Genomic DNA, 21115 nt, shown 5'->3' on the forward strand with positions numbered 1-21115 from the left:
ACACACACACACACACACACACACACACACACACACACACACACACAACTTCAAGCCAGTTCCTGCTGAACTCTGGAGAGGCCCCTGGGAAAGGGAGGGGAGAAAGGGTGGAAATGGGGGTCACTCACGCAGATCTGTGTGCTGGATATTTCTGGCCCTCAGCACCTTCACCTGGAGGTCATAGTATGGGTGGGTTTCCCGCTGAAACAATAGAACTCTGGAACTCAGCTCCTGGAAGCTGGGTAGGGGGCCTGATCTCCCCCCTGCGGTGGTGCCTAGCTCAGGCTTCCCTCGTTCCCTCACAGAGCAGCAGCCTGGTCCAGGGTCACTGAAGTCGCTGTGCCTGGGACCTGAGAGGCCTTGGGGCACTGGGACACTGGGAGTTCAGCATGTCGGTGATGATCCTGGACTTTGGAGTCAAGTCACACTGGGTTCAAATCTAAGCTCCACCATGGACTAGCTGAATGGCCTTGGGCAGATTACTTGATTTCCCCATGCCTCATTTTTCCCATCTATAAATGGGGGTTTACAATCCCATAGGGTTATGGTGATTTTTTAAATGAGAAGTTCTATAAAGTGGCTGGTATTAGTGCTTCATATATGTAGCCATTGTTACTAATTACGGTTGTGTTGCACCGCAAATGGGCGGCTCCCTTCACCTCCGTGCTGCTGCTAAGAGCTTGGGAGCCTAAGTGAGAGCTGGAGGAATGCACCCAGGAGATTAAAGATCAGAAGCGAAAGCCGTGATCGACCCCACCGGCCAGCTCACTGACAAAGGCCACACCCCCAGGAGGTAGCAGGTGAAGGGAAACCAGGTGTCACCCAGCTTGTTCCGGTCCAATGAGTCCCTAAGAAGACAACATCTTGGGCCCAAGAGAGGTAACAACAGATTGCACTCTCCTGGGAGTGAGGCCATCCCCTCAAAAGCCCAGCAAGCACCTTCCTCCTTACCCCCTGGGGCACTCTACAGCCAAGCTGGGGCATTCTGGGCAAAGCCAACAGCTGCAAGTATCACATGACCTCACCTTCCATTCCTAATGGGGGGGGAGGGGGATTATTTCCAAAAGCCAAGGTCTTGGCCAACCTCTTTAATTTAAGCTCCACCAGGTTGGCTAGAGCAAATTGGTCCCAGCCTAGATCAGAACCCAATCCCGGGCTGGCCTCAGTCTTCACAGGGCCCGGTGCTCCCAAGGCTCCTGCAGTCCACACTTCCCAGGAAAGACCAGGTACTTTACCCGCGATTGCCTCCACTGAGGTCCCCTCTTCTCTCTCTTTTGCAGCAGCACTGCCCCCAGAAGGGGTAGCCCCTTGCCTGCCAGCGACCTTGGCCAGAGCAGCCAGTGCATGGCCAGGCAGCACGGTTCTCAGCTGGAAGCCTGCTTTCCAGAGCCGCCCTGCTCTCCTCTGGCTCCACTCACTGCTAGCTCAGGTCTGACAGGAAACGTTGAGGGTGGAGTTGGCCACTCTCCTGAGGACTCAGGGTTGGGTGGCCTGCTGGGGCTGGAGGTGGGGTTTGATGTGCTCCAGGAAGTGACTGGAGTCCAATTCCCTCACGCAGGAGACACTTCAGTCCCTCTCCAAGAGGATGAGGAACTGGTACTCTGGTTCCCAAACCCGGCCCCTGGTTATCATCGGGCTGCTTATGGAAAATAAATACCTGAGCCTCACCCCCTAGATGATTTGATTTCGTGGGCGTGGGTAGAACCCAGGTGTTCCTATTTCCAACAAGCCTTCTAGACAATGCTGACACAGCAGGTGCCTTACCCAGAAGGCAGGAAGTGCTACATCAGGGCCTTGTCTCCTCCAGCTAGAAAAAGTCCTAAAACCGTCTGCCCTTCAAGTCCCACCTTGCCCACAACTCTTAAGCAGAAACATGGAAATCTCTGGACCCAAATGTGTTTCCCATCTCTTGTGACATCCTTCATTTATTCATCAAACACTTACAGTCTGCTCTGTACCAGACTTACACTAGGCCTTACAACCAAAGGTGAGGAGCATCCATCAGTATCCTGAGGAAATTCATGGCATCCTGATGCTGTGTGACTTTTGCCCGGGGCCCTCTTCCTGGATCGGTGGATATACCTGGATGATCCAGGTAAACGGGTAGGGATATCATCAGGTGGTATCAGTACGGACAGCTAAAAAGCAGGCCTGCCTATCCTTAAGCTACTGGAGATAAGGCTTTAAAGAGTCCTCTTTTGATCATCATAAGCCTTAGGCTATAGATGGTACGTGACAATCTGTGGACCACAGCCGTCTGGATGGCGGAAAAGGCAGTTTCCTGAAGAAAGGATCTCTGGGGCAGTGACCTGTTGGCAGATAATTTCTGTTCGTTAACCGAAACTTAGTCATCTCCACTCTCCTCCCCCAGGCCATGAGGTGGAGACTGAAGAAAAATAACATCCAAAAAAGAGGTGATTCAACTCCAAAATGAACCCTGTAATCAAGTTTAGACCAGAACCTCCTAGAAAAGAAGGGGATGACTGCCATTGGCCAGGCCCCAAAGGGAGGGCCTATTTCTGCTTAATTTGGAACACAGAGCCAAGACCTGTGCTGGGGTCTCGAGATTGCCAGAGTACCCCCCTGCTGGTGGTTTCTAGGCACGGTGTGTGGAAGATCCACCCCAGGGCGGCCCAAGTGGGGGCACGGAGTTAGCTGGGGCACACAGAGCAGTCTGGCGTCCCATGGTCTGGGCTGTACGACACCCTCTCCTGGAAGTCACGTGCCCTACGCCACAATAAAGAGAACTCAGGATGACCACAGATGGCTAAAGACAGGGACACAGGACCAAACTGCCTTTTTGGAGCTGGAGCAATCTTTCTCAAACATCCTTGGGCCCTTCAATCCCACCAATTCCACACATTTCATGACTCTCCCAGTCATTAGGAGCTGCAGGAAGAGGCATGAGGCCCTACTATGTGAAGTGCAGGGGAAAACAATCGGGCTTAGCTGGAGTTCCAGTGTGTCCAACAGAACTGGGTGAGGCTGGAAATGTTCTACACGCACACCGTCCAACCATCAGCCGCCAGCCACACTAGCTGTGCTGGATGGCACAGATCAAGACAGGACAGAGGTGTCATACCGACTTTTTTTATCATTAATGGGCTTATTCTCAATTCTTAGCTAAATCATTATCTCCTCACTGTTATTTCCATGTAACTTCACAGGAAAGGGGGGGAGAAAGACTCAAATAGGCTGGTTTCTTGCTTTCTGATGTTTATTATGAGAGATCCTCATGAGTCATTACAGAGCTTTCACCTCTAGCCTTCTCCATACCTCCAGAGAGGGCAAAGAGAGCCTAGGGAAGGGAGAATGGAGTCTGGGAAAACTGGGTCGTGTATGTATTCCAGAAGGAAGAAAACACACGTTCTTTATTCTATTGCTTCAAACAGATGTGCCACACAGGTTGTGGGAATGGAAGATACAAACACAGCAAGCCAGGAAGACAGGGTTCGCAGGGCGGGGCTTCCGCTGCACAGGGGGCTGGCCTGATGACTTTACTGCTGCTCCCAGGGGAAGCTCCTTCAAGCTGGTGCAAACAGGCCCAAGGGCAGCATGGCTTCTTGTGGGTTGGTATGGCCAGGTGGGACACGGCTCTTCCGAAGCGCTGTTCTGCCTTCCAGACCTGAGCAGAGTCCCTGTCTGTGTGTGTGATGCTGAGGGCATGCACTCTGTACTTCTAAACCCTCTGTGGGTGGTGTGCCTGGGAGGCGCCTAGTCTGCAACACCCACAAGGCGGCCTACGACACAGACTCCACATGGCGCGGTGCCGTGGTTTAAAAAGAACCACGACCTGTCAAGGCCAGGCTACTAAAACACTGTCAGGGCCGGGCACCATCACCCACCCTTCCCACCGTTAAAAACACAGCAGCATCAAGACTGAGTCTGAAAGACCCCAGGGACGACAGGATGCAGGGCCGCTCTCCCCGTAGGTCCGTGGCCTGCCATGCTAGACATTCCTCCTGTGTGCCTCCAGTGCCCTGGGCGGGGGTGGGGGGGTGTCTCCCTGCCCCCTGCAAGTGCTGTGGGGATCTGGCGGTGAGTTCCTTCATAAACCCGTGTGTGGCTGCCACGGCCACCTCCTGCAGTGCTCTCGGCTGTCCCCGGGCACCTCACAAGCATGCCCGACCTCCCATCCCCATCAGCTCCTGATCTGATCGGTCCTGTGTGTAACAGAGACCCACCTACCTACAACAGGCTGGCACAGTCCTCCAACCCCTGCACAACAAAGCTGGAGAAGGACGGCCAGGCCAACCGTGAGGTAAGCGGACGACACTGGCTAAGGAGAAAAGTGCCAAAGCACAAAGCACTCGGCTCACAGAGACCAAGCAAACCTGTCCTGGGCGGCTGGTGGGTGACCAGGCGCGGGCGCCTCCGCAGGTGTCTGCCTAAGAGGTCATATGCCCTAGTGCAGGCTGTCCTGAGAGCCACCGTCACACTTGGCCCCGGGGGAAGGGGGACGACACTCCCGTAAGCTTCTAGGCACAGAGCTCTCAGTCCAAGGAGGACCTATTTACAATATACCTGACAATCAGTTATCAGTGTACCCTGGAAACTGAGACTTCCTCTTGCTTCTCATTTTACCTTGTTTAAATATCAGTTATCCCCGGTGTGGGGAAAACGGGAGACAAAGTGTGGGGGGGAGCAGTGAGGGGAGAGATAAAGGAATATCAATAGTGAGGACGAAATGGGGACTGAAACAGGACACGATGAACAGGCAGAACCCGGGGGACAGGGGCCATGGCAACTACGGAGAAATGACTGTCATCACCTAGAGGGCCAGGGCTGGCCCACATGGCGAGAGGAGCTCTAGGACAGCTCTCCTCCCAGGCTCCAGGCCACCGTGCAGGGGGCTCCACGCCAAGTTCTGCACGTGTCTTAAAAGAAAATTCTGCATAAACAATATCAGGGTTACAGACACTTGAGACACTTTCCTTGATCAGGTGATTGGTGTGCAAAGGCAGGACAATGGCCTTCCCCACCTCCTCCCGTCCAAGCAGGTAGTAAATTCTCCGAAATTGCCTGCAACACAATGGTATATAAGGTATAGCTAATCTCTTTTTTCTATCAAAAAGCTGGTAACACCAGACCGCAAGTCTGATAAATTCAGAGATGTTCCAGGGCTCAAGGTAGCCAGGAGTGTCCAAATGGGGAGACACCTGGTGGTGGAAGCAGCCCCCCATTCCTAAGGCCGGTGCTCCTTCCCCTCTCTGGGATAGCCGACTGTCCATGAGAAGAGTCTCTGGCATGCTGGGCTCAGGTGTCAGCCGGGTTGACCTCTTTGGAACAGAAGTAGTGCACGACCACTCCGTTGGGGTATCTTGCAAATGCACTGCAGAGAAGGAAAACGGCTCAGGAGAGAAGACCACTTCCTAGAAAAGGTGCCTTACCCAGGTGCCATCCCAGAAGCGACCCACCCTAACCACAAGGAACGGCCCGCCCCTAGGGTCTTCTGGATTTACACAGCCACCATCTCTGTCAAATAACCAAACAGAGCATGAGTTCCATGAAGTTTGAAGGCATGGGAATATTTCTTATTAAGTCATCAATGTGAAATACAGGGCAGATGGAGCAGATGGTTCTGCTCATCAGAACAAGTTTTTAAGCTAATTCTAACAACGTCTTTCTAAAGAAAAGGATTCTTCCACTCACATAAGAAAAAGGACAAAGCACCCTGCTTTGCAGGCAAGGGGATAGACTAGAGCATATGCTTTAAACAGAATGATGCTGGCTCAGGATTTTACTCAAGTCATGAGGTAGCAGATGGAAAGATCTTTTTCTTCCTTCACTGGCACACCCTAAAAGAGAACTTTCTCCCACATACAACTCATACACACCCACTGGCTACATCACAACGTCTAGCTGCCAGAAGGGAAGGGCTCTACAGGCACAAAGTCAAGAGCTCCGTGCCACACACTGCAAGTCTTTAAATCCTCAAAGCTAAGCCACAACAGACAACACGGACTGCTCTCTGGAAGCTCAAGAAGTAACAGTGGCCGAGACAGTCAGCAGCCATGCTTTCCCTTTCAGCTAAAGGGCAGAAATCCATCCTGAGCATGACCCACATCACAGCTGAGGCTGCATAGCCGTGGAGGAGGCTCACCTGTTCCCAATCTTCTTCTTACACACCATGCAGACCTTCTCCTCTGTGATGATGCACTTCACCTGCTGGTGTAAAATCCGCTCTTCCTGGACCTGCGAGAGGACAGCAACTGGGACGGAAGCCTCAGAGTCCGGCACACAGAACCGAAGGCAGAGGCTGGAGCTGTCTCACCCCCCCGGCCCCCACAGATGTCTCTAATGGAAACCCTTGCAACCAACTGTCGAGTTGGTTATGACATCAGTTTGAGCAATAGTGTTCAAGGAACACAAAGCTCTGCTTTTGTCTATGGGGAATAGGTGGTTAACTGTCTCATACTAAGAAGTACAACCCCATCCTAGGGTTTGGAAGGTTCATACCCTCAGAAATTCTGCATGGAGAAGGTTCTTGAGCACTTGATTGAACCGTTTTTTTTGTGCATTTTCTTCCAAGACCTTTTCCAGAAAGATGCGTATATCGTTAATCTGAGTGTTTGCTGGTAGAAGGTTGATGGCCTAGGGACAGGAACAGAGATGGGAACGGGGTGAGACAGATTGGGAGTGAGCCTGAGGAAAAGTCTGAAGCCACACAGCTCTCGAACCCCAGTCCCTTCCTCTGTCCCCGCCTCTCACTCCTCTCATTCAGTACACCCCTGAGTGCCTCCCATCTCCCCAGAAGAGCTCCTGACCTTGGTGGTGTCCAGCTTGCTATGGTGCAGCTCAAGGACCTGCAGGGCGGCCTGGAGGTTGGCTTGTGGTTCCAGCAGTTCCAGCTTGATTGGTCCCAGGCAGTGAACACTGGGGGGCGACAGGTACATCCGGAGCAGGGACAGATACACCTGTCTCATACAAGTCACATACGTCAGGCTGGCAGTAAGCCTTCCAGAACCCCCCAGCATTACCACACCTAAAAATAAGAGGGGTTGGTCTCTAGTAAGAGCTGCCCTGGAGCACATAAAATTCATCATTTTTCACATTTTAAAAGATTTTGGTAAAGTCAGCCAACTGAAGATGTTAAAAATTAAGGGATGTTTTTCCTGAGAGAAAAAAAAATCAAATGCATTGTGTCTGTTAAGCATTATACTGTCGACAAAATGCTAACACTGCAAAATGACTCAAAAAGATCCCTCCCAGGAATCTGGATTTGACGCTGTAACCCTGTCACATTCTGGCAAATGAGGATTAACCTGAGCTGAGACACCACCTTTCCTACTGGTACCAGTAACAGAGGGTTTCTCAACCTTAGCACTCAACATTCTGGGCTGGCTAATTCTTTGTTGAGGCTATCCTGTGCACTGTTTAGCAGCGACTCTGGCCTCTACCGCCTAGATTCCAGTTGCCCCCACACCCCCAGGCATGACAATCCAAAGTGTCCAGACACAGACAAATCCATGTGCATTCTAGACAGGGGACATAAGTGCACCTCACTGCAACCATTAGATGTTCCTCCTCAACAGGCTGACCACAGAACTTAAACAAGCTGGGACTCTTTTAAGTAAAGGGGCAGGGTGCTACTCATCATCACAAGGATGACAATAAGCCAGAACCATCCCAAGCAAACCAGGATGTACAGTCACCCTGTCTCTCCTCAATACACATGCGCAAAATCAGTGATCTCAGCAACTTCTACCAGTGTCACCTGTGGCCACCCCCAAGGGGGTGAGGAGTGCTGTGAGGGACAGTGAAAAGCACACGTACCCTGGGGCCGGTGTCACTACTTACGTCTTTGCTGCCATCTCTGTTTTGGTCGTAATGCTTGTGGCAGTACCTGCAAGGGAGAAAGTGGTGAGACTAGGCCAGGGCAGCCATGTCAAGAGAGAGGTCATCAATTCTGCCTGCAGGAACAGCCTCATGAGGGCGCCACAATCGGGGGCCAGCACGGGAGGCAGAGCGGAGGGGAGGCGGCTTTCTGAACCTCTCCCGCCTCTCCTCTGCCTCTCCTCTCTCTTCGGGGCCTGCTGTCGGACTCGTTGGGCGGTGCGGTGGCAGGGTGAACGTACTCCTCGGCCATCTTTGTGTCCTTCAGGATGTGCACGTAGATGAAGAGCGCTTGCTCGTGCTTCCCCATGCGGCCCAGCAGCAGTGCGCGCTCTTCTAAGAGGCCTGCGAGGAAGAAGAAGTTTGAGTAACCCTCACCACCACTGAGTAAGCACAGGCCAGGGGCTAAGCTGTTACACAACGGGGTGAAACTATTTGTATTACTTGGGATTTTTTCAAGGAGAAAATTGCTAAAATTTTAAAAAGGGTGAAGGGAGCTATTTTAGAAAGTACTTTATCCCATCTTTTTTGTGATCACTTCTAAACTGGGAAAGAATGCTCATCCAACAACCAAGTGCATAATAAGCGCCCACAATGTGCCAAGCACTCCAGCTAAGGAAACACTTGGTCTCTGCTCCCCCGGAGCTTATACATCAAACAAACGTGCGTCTTTTTCAGACAGATTATGCCAGATTACAAATACTGCCAAATAATGAACTTGCCCAAGAACATGTACTGATGCAGTAAACAGGTTTCAACCTGGCCATCAACTGCTTGGTGGTTCACACCCAAAACAGACTCCTCTCAGTCACGGTACAAAAGCAAATCTTCAGATGGGACAGAACAGCAGCCCTGGCCTGAAACACGGGGCTTTTTCCAGCCCCAACTTTTGGGAAGAATAGGGAACTGGGGAAAAGAGAAGGATGAGTTTTTGCATTACCTTCCACTGAAGTGGCTTCTGGCCATGAGCCAGACACTCACCGTCAAAAGGAAAGTCACAGATCAGCCGGCCTGGATCATAGTAGCCAGAAATTTCCAAGAACGTAAGGAGCTTCTGTCGGTACTCTCCCAGCTCACCCTCCTCCTCTCCAGCAGGAACTGGAGTTTTGCCTTCAACGGAAACCAAGCTCAAAATGAAACAATGCTGTGGGGCAGCAATGTGATCATCAAGAAAAACGAAGGGGATGGGGTTCAATGGTATCACCACAATGATCAGAAAGGGCCTCCACAGTGGGTTCCAGCTGGAGTTTTCTTAGTTTATGGTCTCCACACGACCCCAAAACATCAGCTTGAGATACAAAGAAAATCAAGCTGCACAGACAAGCGCTCTTGTAAGCAAATCTGTTTCTTATCAGCACAGCTGTCGTCTTGCAGACAAATCTGTTCCTTCCCCCTCCCATATGGGCAATGCTCAGCGATGCCCAGATCCAGACAAGAGCTCTTGAGTCTCCCGTGCTGGCTCACTTAGCTGCCCTGGCTCTTCTGAGGAACTTCCCACCCACCTGGGCCCGCAGAGAAGAATAAGGTCTGCTTCCCTGTGCCACATGGCACCCTCGGGTCCCAGGTCACCTCTAAGGCCCAGGGCCACCTGGCTTTCTATTAGAACTGGTACCTGCAGGGAAGGACAGGAGATACTCCTTCATCAGACCTTGCACCTTCTCACAGTACAGCTGGATCAGGCAGTTGTGGAACCGAGAGCCTGTCTCCTCCCAAACGTGGATGACATGTTCCTGAGGCAAGACATGGGTCTACCTGGTACCCTCTATGCTGTGGCCCAGCTCTGTCACCCCGTCTCCCTCATATTTTTAAGGCCCAACAGGTCCCATTGAGATTGTCTCCTAAAATAGCTCTTTTAAAACCACCAGGAAATTTTGGAATACAACCCAGCAATATCAAGGATTATTTTCTTGATTTGCACTCTAAGCTCATTCATTAATTTTGTCCCATAATCCTCTAAACTCTCGCATCAGCCCACGTAGTTACGGTTACATAGTTGCATTCTGGTACTTAAAACCAATTTGGTTGTCCTATGGTTACAGCTGAATCTGAATGGCCATACAAATGTGGCTTTGAGATGTTTTTCTTGAACATCATTCTCTTTTATCCCTCTGTATTTTACCTCGATTTAGAAGGCATTCATCAAAGGTAACATTTCCAGCTTGATCTACCAAGATCTTTCTTCAGAGGAGGCAGAAATAATCTTCTTCCTTACATTACTACCAATCCCCAAGTGACATAAACCCCAATCTGAATTGCCCGATAACTGCCCCATGTGGCCCTGGATCCCGCATTTAAAGGTTTTTAGTTCAGACCAAAAAAAGATCTTACCAGATAAGGAATAGCCAGACCCTTAAAATTCTCCACTAAGAAGCCGAGCACTCGGTCACGCGGCAGAGACTCCACCTCCGGGAGGTCTTCGGTAAAGATCTGTGAGACCAAACCCAAGTTCCAGCAGCAGAACCATCTGACTGCAGTGCTGCCAACCACACATGTGCGCGTGCGTGCGTGCGCGCACACACACACACACACACACACACACACACACAGTGGAGGGTCAAGTGGACTTCTGAAGGGGGAAGGGTCTACCAGATGGCACCTGTAGCGCGTGTGACAGACTAGGTCACAGGCGCCGATCTCCTGACGTCTGCACAAGGCTCTCTCCACATTATTACACTGTTGTCTCTTTCCCAGACTACTCCTCTGAACACCAGAGAAACTGCATGAATCCTACCCCCCCAACCCCACTGTCCTTAGTAGAATCAGGACCCAGCATGGGACTAGATAAATCCAAAAGACCCCTGTGACCTACCTTCAGGCCATCCTCTGGGAAGTCTCGCAGCACCCACACGGAGTAGGAAAAAATCAAATGCAGGTTTTCTGTGCCTGGGAAGGAAAAGATTTGTCGACAGGTGAAGCCCACCCTGGCCATAAGACTGGGAAGGAGGGTGCACAGGTTGCCCCCAAATTTACTTTCCAGGGAAGATAGTTCTGTCCAAGCACCAGTCACTCAGGGCTGCTTGGCCCTACTGGGCTGGCTACATGCCAAAGGGTTGTCACTGTTCCACCAAGGGGTTACTCTGACCCCAACTGGAGAAACAAAGTTGGGTGAGCACAAGGCAGGGAGGGGACTGACCTGCTGGCATCAGAAATGGACGGAGATCAGGTCCATCTGAACACAATCCTTCCCCACTTCCCTTTCAAAAGTTGGACTTACCCAAATGCTGCAGATACTGCACTGTCCTCTCGTGGCCTTTCAGAGGCGAGTTGGCCTTCTTGGACTGGTCCACCAGCACCTGCAGAGCTGGCCATGAAGTGCCGCCCCAAAAAAGGTCATTAGCCTCTTCCAGGAGGCACATGCCCACGGGAGAGTTACTGTACTTCAGTGGGTTTCCCCTCTCCCCAGACAAGAGACCCTCCCAGATTCGAGAAGCCCCTGCTCCGGCCACCTTTCTCATGGAGCCCCTTCTTCTCGTAGAGGATGATCAGCTCACTGTACTTGTGCGCCTTCTTCAGCACGTGCTCGCTCTCCTCGATGTGGCAGTGGTTGTTCTCCAGGCGCAGCAGAGGGGCCACTAGGGCCACGTTCGTCTGTGGAGGAAGTAGGACTTCCGTGGCAGCCGCATCGTGAAGGGGCACCCCCACCCCTGTCCCCCTCCTAGCCCAGGCCTGCTTCAGGCCGCAAGGCCAGGGATGGAACCCAAGCCAGAGAAGGCCAACCGCCCTTTATCAGGACTACCGGGAATGGCTTTCACAGCATTATGCTCTTTCACACAGCAGGTTTTCATGTGCTGGAGGGGAGTGGGGGGCAGGAGGGATACATTCAGGAAACACTGTCCCTGTCTGCCCTGTAGCACCAACCCCAGTCTTACCAGAGAAGACCAGCCCACTGCAAATTCTGGAGCAATGTCTTGCCTTACCCTCCTAATTCCCAGAAACTCAGAGGTGTCAGGTCAAGGCTAGGTGGTACCCATCATCAAAGATACTTCACTCTTACTGATGGCAATTACCCCAAGGTAGCCCCTTCCCAGGTTCAGGGGACTGGGGAATTGTGGGTACTAAGTGCTTGGAGAACTCACATGGAGGTAGCACTTGAGCAGGGTGGTGTCAATGATTTGCAACAGCTTCTTCTTGGATTTGATGGTGGGAGTGCCTTCCATAAGCGGGGAGGTGCTAGACTGGTGATCAGAGTCATTCAGCTTCTTTACCAACTGGCTTCGTTTCTGCCAAGGCCCGAAAATGTGGGGTTAAGGCCAGGAGTAAATCATCCTTATCACCTGAGCTACTGTAATTCCACATACAGCCAACACAGCTCACACTTATCCACCCTGATCTCACATTAGCATATAATCTTTAGTGGGGATCAAAAGAAATGAATGCCAAATTGCCACAGATCCAGCAACAATTATTTATAGGGTAGTTACTACACACCAGGCACCATGCCAAGAACTTTATGTCATCCTATTTTAAAACTACAACAAATGCAGACATTATTATCATCCCTGCTTTACAAGCGAAGAAGCCAAGGCACAGATAATTAGATCTCTCACAAGCAGCTGAGGCAAGTTTCAAATTAGGATCTAATTCCAAAGCCCATGTTCTTTTATTAAAAAAAAAAAATCAACTTTCTTGAGGTGTAACATACAATAAAATGTACCCTTTTAAAGTATGAATCCATTTTGACACATATGTACATGCATATAACCACGACCCCAATCAAGGAACAGAACATTTTCTATCACCCCAGAAAGTTCCCTCGGGCTCTTCTCAAAGAATCCCACCCACCTCTGACACCACGGATCTGATTTCGATCACTAGAGATTAGTTTTTACCTATTCTAGAACTTCACATAAATATAATCACCCAAGTTGTACTATACTGTGTCTGGCAATGCCCTTGGTCTTATATGCTCTACCATCTCTCTGGCACAGTATCAGGGTCAGCTAACCCACACCTTCCAAATGTCAGTGGAGAAGTCCTGGGAAAAACGTGTGCTCGGAGTCCTGAAGCAAAGACACTGGCAACAGAGGGTTTTCTTCAATGCCACAGGCTTAGGAGACATTCTGCCCCAGGAACCTTCTTCACTTGACACAGCCACATGAGCTGTGCAGGGTGCAGAGAGAGGCATGTCTGGGTACCCCTGAAGCCCAATGTCAAGGAAGTGCCAAGGCTACACATGCCTGACCAGACCTATGGGACCTTCACTAACCCAGAAGCAGGCGGCAGGTAGCTGGCTTACAATTTCCCGGCAGTCTTTCTCAGTGCCTGCCCAGGGGACCCCCACAGAGGTCTTCACAACACCTATGGGGAAAAAAATTTACTAAGTTCTCGGACTTTGGGTGAGTGCCCAGAAAATAAATAACAGCCCTTTGTGACAGAAGTTTGTGGTGAACAGTCTTTAATGGAGACATTAATTTTAGTGTTCCCTTGCAAATTTCACTTATCTCTCCATAACAGTAAACTGGAAAAAAAAAAAACTTAAATCTAAATACTCCCTCTTAAAAAAAAACCATGTTAGAGAAGAATATTTATTGACAGAGGACTTTCTCAATATACAGCTAAATTTTTAAAAAGTAAGCTACAGAACAACTTTAGTTTGATATCCATTAGCAATAATAACCCCATAAATTTTATTTTTTTATTTTTTAAAGATTTATTTATTTGAGAGAGAGATTGAGAGACCAAGTGTGCGGGAGCAGGGGGAAGGGCAAAGGGAGAGGGAGAAAGAACCCTCACACAGACTCCCAGCTGACCTCAAAGCCCAATGCAGGGCTCAAACACAGGACCCCGAGATCATGACCTGAGCCAAAACGAAGAGTCAGCCGCTCAACCAACTGAGCCACCCAAGGGCCCCAATAAATTTTTAAAAAACCGAATTCACGAATACATATCCAAGCATACCTCAGAGACATTGTGAGTCTGGTTCCAGACCACTTCGATAAAGCTAGTATCTCAATAAAGTGAGTTAAATTCATTTCCTGGTTTCACAGTGCATACAAAAGTTATGCTTATGTGTAAGTATGCTTATGGTAGTATTATGTCTAACAAAATAATGTATATACCTTAATTTAAAAATACTTTATTGCTAAAGAAGGCTAACCATCATCTGAGCTTTCAGTGAGTTATAATCTTTTGGCTGGTGGAGGGTTCTGCCTTGATGTTGATGACTCAGGGTTAGGGTGGCTGTGGTAATTTCTCAAAATAAGACAAGGAAGTTTGCCACATCAATTGACTCTTCCTTTCAAGAATGATTTCTCTATAGCATGTGATGCTGTTTGATAGCATTTTACCCACAGAACTTCTTTCAAAACTGGAGTCTACCCTCTCAAACCCTGCCACTGCTTTATTAACTATGTTTATGGGTAATTTTAAATCCTTTGTTGTCATTTCAACAGTCTTCACAGCATCTTCACCAGAACTAGATTCCATCTCAAGAAACCACTTTCTTTGCTCATCTGTAAGAAGCAACTCATCATCCAGTACAGTTTTATCCTGAGATTGCAGCAAGTCAGTCACGACTTCGGGTCCCATTTCTCATTCTAGTTCTCTTGCTATTCCTACCACATCTGCAGTCACTTCCTCCACTGAAGTCTTGCACCCCTCATAGTCATCCTTGAGGGCTGGAATCAGCTTCTTCCAAACTCCTGTTCATGTTGATATTCTGACCTCTTCCCATGAATCATGAGTGTTTTTTTAAATTTAAATTTGATTAATTAACATATAATGTATTATTTGTTTCAGGGGTACAGGTCTGTGATTCATCAGTCCTTATATAATACCCAGTGCTCATTACACCACATACCTCCCCAATGTCCATCATCCCGTTACTCCATCCCTCCATCCCCCTCCCCTCCAGCAACCCTCAGTTTGTTTCCTATGATTAAGAGTCTCTTATGGTTTGTCTCCCTCTCTGGTTTCATCGTTTCATTTTTTCCTCTTCCTCTACAATCCTCTGTCTTGTTTCTTAAATTCCACGTATCAGTAAGATCATATGATAACTGTCTTTCTGATTGACTTATTTCGCTTAGCATAATACCCTCTAGTTCCATCCACGTTGTTGCAAATGTCAACATTTCATTTTTTGATGGCTGCGTAATATTCCGGTGTGTGTGTGTGTGTGTGTGTGTGTGTGTGTGTGTGTGTGTGTGTATGCCACATCTTCTTTATCCATTCATCTGTTGATGGACATCTGGGCTCTTTCCATCATTTGGCTATTGGGGACATTTCTGCCGTAAACATTGGGGTGCAGGTGCCCCTTCGGATCAATTATATCTGTATCTTCGCGGTAAATATCCAATAGTGCAATTGCGGGGTCGTAGGGTAGCTCTATTTTCAACTTTTTGAGAACCTCCACACTGCTTTCCAGAGTGGCTACACCAATTTGTATTCCCACCAACAGTGTAGGAGGGTTCCCCTTTCTCCATATCCCCGCCAACATCTGTCGTTTCCTGACTTAATTTTAGCCATTCTGACTGGCGTGAGGTGGTATCTCATTGAGGTTTTGATTTGTATTTCCCTGATGCTGAGTAATGTTAAGCGCTTTTCCATGTGTCTGTTGGCCATTTGGACGTCTTCTTTGCAGAAATGTCTGTTCATGTCTTCTGCCCATTTCTTGATTGGATTATTTGTTCTTTGGGTGTTGAGTTTGATAAAATTCTTTATAGATTTTGGATATTAGACCTTTATCTGATATGTCATTTGCAAATATCTTCTCCCATTCTGTCAGCTGTCTTTTGGTTTTGTCGACTGTTTCCTTTGCTGTGCAAAAGCTTTTTATCTTGATGAAGTCCCAATAGTTCATTTTTGCCTTTGCTTCCCTTGCCTTTGGAGACATGTCTAGCAAGAAGTTGCTGCAGCTAAGGTCAAAGAGGTTGCTGCCTGTGTTCTCCTCAAGGATTTTGAGGGATTCCTGTCTCACATTTAGGTCTTTCATCAATTTTGAGTCTATTTTTGTGAGTGGTGTAAGGAAATGGTCCAGTTTCATTCTTCTGCATGTGGCTGTCCAATTTTCCCAACACCATTTGTTGAAGAGACTTTTTCCATTGGATATTCTTTCCTGCTTTGTGGAAGATTAGTTGACCATAGAGTTGAGGATCCATTTCTAGTTCTCTATTCTGTTCCACAGATCTATGTGTCTGTCTTTGTGCCAGTACCGTACTGTCTTGATGATTATAGCTTTGTAATAGAGCCTGCAGTCTGGAATTGTGGTGCTGTCGGTTTTGGTTTTCTTTTTCAACACTCCTTTGGCTATTTGGGGTAATCATGAGTGTTCTTATGGGATGTAGAATAGTGTATCCTTCCCAGGTTTTTTATTTATTTGGCCCAGATACAGAGGAATCATTATCTATAGCAACTATAGGCTTGTGAAATGTTATTTCTTAAAGAAGACTGGAAAGTTAAAATTACTTCTTGATCCATGGCTGCAGAATGGATGCTGTGTTAGGATGAAAACATTAATCTTACTGTACATCTCCATCAGAGCCCTTGGGTGACCAGGTGCATTTCAAATAAGCAGTCATATTTTGGAAGGAATCTTTCTTTCTGAGCTGCAGGTCTGAACAGTGGGCGTAAAATATTCAGTAAACCATATTATAAACAGACGTGCTGTCATCCAGGCTTTGTTGTTCCATTTATAGAGCACAGGCAGAGCAGATGTAGCATCATTTTTAAGGGCCCTAGGATTTTCAAAATGGTCAAAGAGCACTGGCTCCAACTTCAAGTCACCAGCTGCATTAGCCCCTAACAGGAGAGTCAACCTGTCCTTAGAAGCTTTGAACCCAAGCACTGACTTCTCTTCTTTAGCTATGGAAGTCCTAGTTGGCATTTCCTTCCAACAGAAGGCTGTTTCATACACTGAAGATCTGTTGTTAAGTGGAGCCACCTTCATTAATGATCTCACCTAGATCTTCTGGAGAACTTGCTGCAGCTTCTACATCAGCACTTGCTGCTTCACCTCGAACTTTATGTCGTGGAGACGCCTTCCTTCTTAAACCTCATGAACCAACCTCTGTTAGCTTCCAACTTTTCATCTGTAGCTTCCTCACCCCTCTCAGCCTTCATAGATTTGAAGAGAGTTAGGGCCTTGCTCTGGATTAGGCTTTGACGAAAGGGAATGCTGTGGCTGGTTTGATTTCTACCCAAACCACTAAAACTTTCTCCAAATCAGCAATAAGGCTGTTTCGTTTTCTTATTCATGTTACTGATGTAGCAGTTTTAATTTCCTTTAAGAATTTTTCTTCTGTACTCACAACTTGGCTAAGTGGCACAAGAGGCCTAGAGTTTGGCCTATCTTGGCTTTTGACATGCTTTTCTCACTAAGCTTAATTATCTTTACTTTTGATTAGCAATTCTTCCTTTTACTTGAACACTTAGAGGCCATTGTAGGGTTAATAATTGACTTAATTTCAAAATTGTTGTGTCTCAGGGAGTAGGGAGACCCAAAAAGTAGAAGAGGCAGGAACAGCCAGTTGGTCGAGTAGTCAGAACACACAGACATTTATTAAGTTTGCCATCCACAGCTGGTGGCATGCCAAAACAATTACAACAGTGACATCAAAGATCAATGATCACAGATCACAAAAATACAATAATGAAAAAACTTGAAATGTGAGAATTACCAAAATGTGACACAGACACAAAGTGAGTAAATGCTGTTGGAAAAATGGTGCCAACAGACTTGCTCAATGCAGAGTTGGTGCAAATCTTCAATTTGTTAAAAAAAAAAAAAAAGCAGCATCTGTGAAGCAAAATAAAGGAGGTGTACCTCTAAAGGTCTAGAAGGACAACACTATAATGTTCATTACTTTTCTCTGGGTGGTAGGGTTATGGGTGATTTGTACTTTTGCTTTACACTTTTCTGTGTTTGCCCAGTTTCCTGCATAGAGCATGTATTTTCCCAAAAGTATGTATGTTCCAAAAGAGTGTTTCAAAAAACTTATTATTTTCTATCAACTAAGATTTATTCTTTTTAGTTCCCAGAAGAGCTTAGTGTAAATTTACCAGAAATCAAGTACATTTCCTGCTATCAAGATTTGGCATCAAACAGCTCAATAGTATGACTGAGCAGGGAGATGGAGGAGAAAGAAATGTGCCCAGCCCACCATGACTTCTATGGCATTCATTTATGGACTGTCTATGGAATTTGAGAAGGCCTGCCCTTCTCTGCCACAGAAAAGAGGTACTGCAACTCCCAGGTAAACTCTTCCACACACCTCTGTATCATACCTACCTGTGTCAGGTAGTCAATCAGAGCTAAGTGTGCCTTCTCCAATTCAGCCCCCGAGAGCACAGGCAGCGGGTTAGGATACTGCAGCTGCTTCCTGTAGTCTGTGGGCAGCAGGTCCGGGTACAGGCCCATCACATGGGTAGGATCTACATGGAAGGTAAACATGATTCCCCAGAAAGGAGCACAGCAATTTAGGGATCAGATAAAACAAGACCATTACTACAGCAAAATAAGTTCCAGACTGATTTTTAAGTTTTTTTATATTTTACATAATCTCTATACCCAACATCAAGAGTTGCATGCTCTACCAAATGAGCCAGCCAGGCACCCTCAGACTGATTTTTTTAAAAAGAATAACTCCAAGTTCATAAAAACTCAATTAGCTCTATACTTCTATAATTTGAGCACTATTTATATGTATATTTCACTAAACCATTACAAAAATGGCTTGACTCTATCTGCCAAGCCATACACAAATACACATATGCAGAACTAGAATGGAAAATTTATGAATTCTCTGAAAGTGGAGAAGAAAACATATTCCAAGAAAAAATTGCTAAGATACTAAAATTGATCGCTTCTCGGCCTTTTGGCTAAGAACAAGTTTAAGATATTAAAGTTGAAAAAAATCAATAGCCTTAAAAAATAAAAGAATTGTATGTCAAAAAAAGAATTATTACCAAAACAAATTACTATTACTAAAACAAAGCCAGACAATAGGCTAAGGCATATATTCGCAGCATATATGGCAAGAGGCTAATAAGTTAATTATATAAAACATAAATTGGTAAAAAAAAAAAGACCTCATCTGATAAACAGGCAAAAGACATGAACAACTGACAAGAAAATAATATAAATAAATGGGAAAACGTCCTGCTACATTAAGAATCAAAGCAGTACATTTAATTAGTAAAATTAGTAAAAAAAATTTTTACATGATACTACCCAATGCTTGCAGTATTATGAGACTGAATAACTCTTACACTGCCAAGGCAAAAATACTCTACCTCAATAAGGAAAGAGGCACTTGGACCCACTAATCCCACTTCTAGGAGTTTACCCTAAGAAAACAGTCTAAAGGCGGGGGCGGGGGGGAGGAAGACACATCTGAATGAACAGGTCATGTAATGAACATTATTTGTAACAATGCAATTCTGGAAACAATGTGGAATTCCTTCAGCAGCAGAACTATAGTCTATTCAACTAAGAGACTATAAGGCAATCATTACAAATTATAATTATGAAGGGCACACAGCAACATGGAAACGGTACATTTTTAACATTTTTAAGTAACAAAAACTATAAAAGCATATACTGTTATGATTATCATTACACTGAGATGTACACATGTGGAAAAAGCTTGGATGAAAAAGAGACAAAATGAGAGTCAAGGCTAGATCTAGAGTAAATTTTTTTTTCCTTTAACACTTTAATAAATGTTTTGTCCTAGCATTACTTTATTTTCATTAAAATTAAAAAAAAAAAAAAGCTGGAGGACCAGGAGAAGGCCATGTCCCTTCTAGAAGGAGCTGAGCTCCAGGGAAGCAGACCAGAAGAGAAATGTTACCCAGCCTTGCCTTGAAGCCTCCAGAACCCACATCATCCCCAAGAAACCTTTGTCTGACCCCAGTATTTCTGCCAAGCTAGGAAGACTGTGTTCCTCAAAACCTGAGAATTATGATAATGTGAAACAGACACTCCTGGGAAGCTGAAAGGGACAGTAGGCAGATCTGTGTGGCTGCCACACAGAAGCACAGTCTGAGGAACGTAGACAACCGCTGGGGGCCCGGAGTGAATCCACCACCCTCGCCTAGGCTTTGCCAGCCTCCCGCACTACGGTGTGTGTCTACAGATGTGGCTCTAATCACATCGCTCTACTTAAAACCTTGTGATGTCACCTGAAGCCTACAATACAAAGTCCAAAGTCCCCTGCAGCACTCAAGGGCCTCTAAGATTTAGACCCAACATCTCTTTCTCATATGACCTATCAAGCACCACCAACATCACAGTGGGCTGGGGCTCACAGACCCTCAGCCACCCCTGAGTCCTCCTGCCACCCACCCTTCCTTTACACTCTGCTTTTCCTTCTATCTTCCAGAGCCCAGTCACCTCCTCTTGAGACTCCTGACTTACTTCTCCACAACCCTGGAGACACTTATTCCAACATTTCACTGATAGTTTTACATGTAAGAACTTTGTGATCGTATAACAGGTCTTACTTATCCACGAAGCCCAAGATCAAAGGTAGAGCTGGTACTGACATCGCTTATCTGATTCGCCTTTGGCCCACATATTCACCGAGTCCAGGATTATGCCACACATTGAATCCCCAGTAATATAGACAGGTAATTCACAATGGGATTATAGTCCTTATGCAGAACAAAGGATACAGATCAGCTCTGCTCTAGCCACATGGATCTGGCTGCTCCTGGAACACACTAGGAGCATTCCAACCTCACCACCTTGGTACCAGCCATTCCCTTGGCCTGCAGTGCACCTGCCCAGACACCTGCCCGGTTCATTAAATAGCTTCCTTCAGGCCCTAACTTCTCAGAGATGCCTTCCCTGACCATTTTATCTTAAATTGTAATCCTAATTCCCATCTTCAGTACTCCTTATCCCCATTCCCCTGCTTTATTTTTCTTAGGATTTACCACTTCCCAATATATTATAAATTTGCTTATTTATTTGGGTGTCTGCCCCCTCTCCAACAGAATATAAGCCCCACTACCTGGTATCCAGCATAATCTCCAACGCACGGTAGAAGCTTGATAAAATTTTTATTGACTAAATAAGTAATGAATATAGTATCTGAACAAATTCAATAGTCTAAGGCTCAACTTCAAGATCTAAATATGGGTTTCAAGAAATATAAAAACATGGTCTCAATGCAGTGTGTTTTTTTACCAAGCTCCTGTGCGAATACCTATAGTACTTACCTTTCTATCTTGCCTTAGAGCTTTTTATGTACAAGTTATAGGTTGCCATAAGGAAATAATCTAAAATATTGGTTCTTAAACATTTTTAGGATCTAAGACATCAGAGGGTGTGATCAAA

At 46.8% G+C, this 21115-nt stretch overlaps 2 protein-coding genes across 2 annotated transcripts in view; both read right to left on the bottom strand.

Annotated features, from left to right (window-relative positions):
- PLA2G4F (phospholipase A2 group IVF) overlaps positions 1 to 1394 on the bottom strand; it is a 14278-nt gene extending 12884 nt beyond the window's left edge. Inside the window, exons 1-2 of the mRNA XM_025884305.2 lie at positions 1236 to 1394; positions 129 to 201 (exon numbers count right to left, since the gene is read on the bottom strand). Coding sequence (XP_025740090.1) covers positions 129 to 201; positions 1236 to 1346 — 184 coding nt within the window. The 5' untranslated portion in view covers positions 1347 to 1394. The remainder of the gene's footprint in view (positions 1 to 128; positions 202 to 1235) is intronic.
- Positions 1395 to 3199: 1805 nt separating this feature from the next.
- The window catches only part of VPS39 (VPS39 subunit of HOPS complex), a 48585-nt gene continuing 30669 nt past the window's right edge, over positions 3200 to 21115 (bottom strand). Inside the window, exons 12-25 of the mRNA XM_025883624.2 lie at positions 18062 to 18204; positions 11913 to 12056; positions 11283 to 11424; positions 11051 to 11137; positions 10646 to 10719; positions 10165 to 10263; positions 9449 to 9566; positions 8818 to 8946; positions 8079 to 8181; positions 7801 to 7846; positions 6768 to 6917; positions 6460 to 6594; positions 6104 to 6195; positions 3200 to 5332 (exon numbers count right to left, since the gene is read on the bottom strand). Of these exons, the coding sequence (XP_025739409.1) occupies positions 5257 to 5332; positions 6104 to 6195; positions 6460 to 6594; positions 6768 to 6917; positions 7801 to 7846; positions 8079 to 8181; positions 8818 to 8946; positions 9449 to 9566; positions 10165 to 10263; positions 10646 to 10719; positions 11051 to 11137; positions 11283 to 11424; positions 11913 to 12056; positions 18062 to 18204 (1538 nt within the window). The 3' untranslated portion in view covers positions 3200 to 5256. The remainder of the gene's footprint in view (positions 5333 to 6103; positions 6196 to 6459; positions 6595 to 6767; positions 6918 to 7800; positions 7847 to 8078; positions 8182 to 8817; positions 8947 to 9448; positions 9567 to 10164; positions 10264 to 10645; positions 10720 to 11050; positions 11138 to 11282; positions 11425 to 11912; positions 12057 to 18061; positions 18205 to 21115) is intronic.

This window comes from Callorhinus ursinus, unplaced genomic scaffold, assembly GCF_003265705.2.
Source record: "Callorhinus ursinus isolate GAN/ISIS: 27379988/994484 unplaced genomic scaffold, GSC_fseal_2.0 scaffold25, whole genome shotgun sequence".
Taxonomy (NCBI): Eukaryota; Metazoa; Chordata; class Mammalia; order Carnivora; family Otariidae; genus Callorhinus; species Callorhinus ursinus.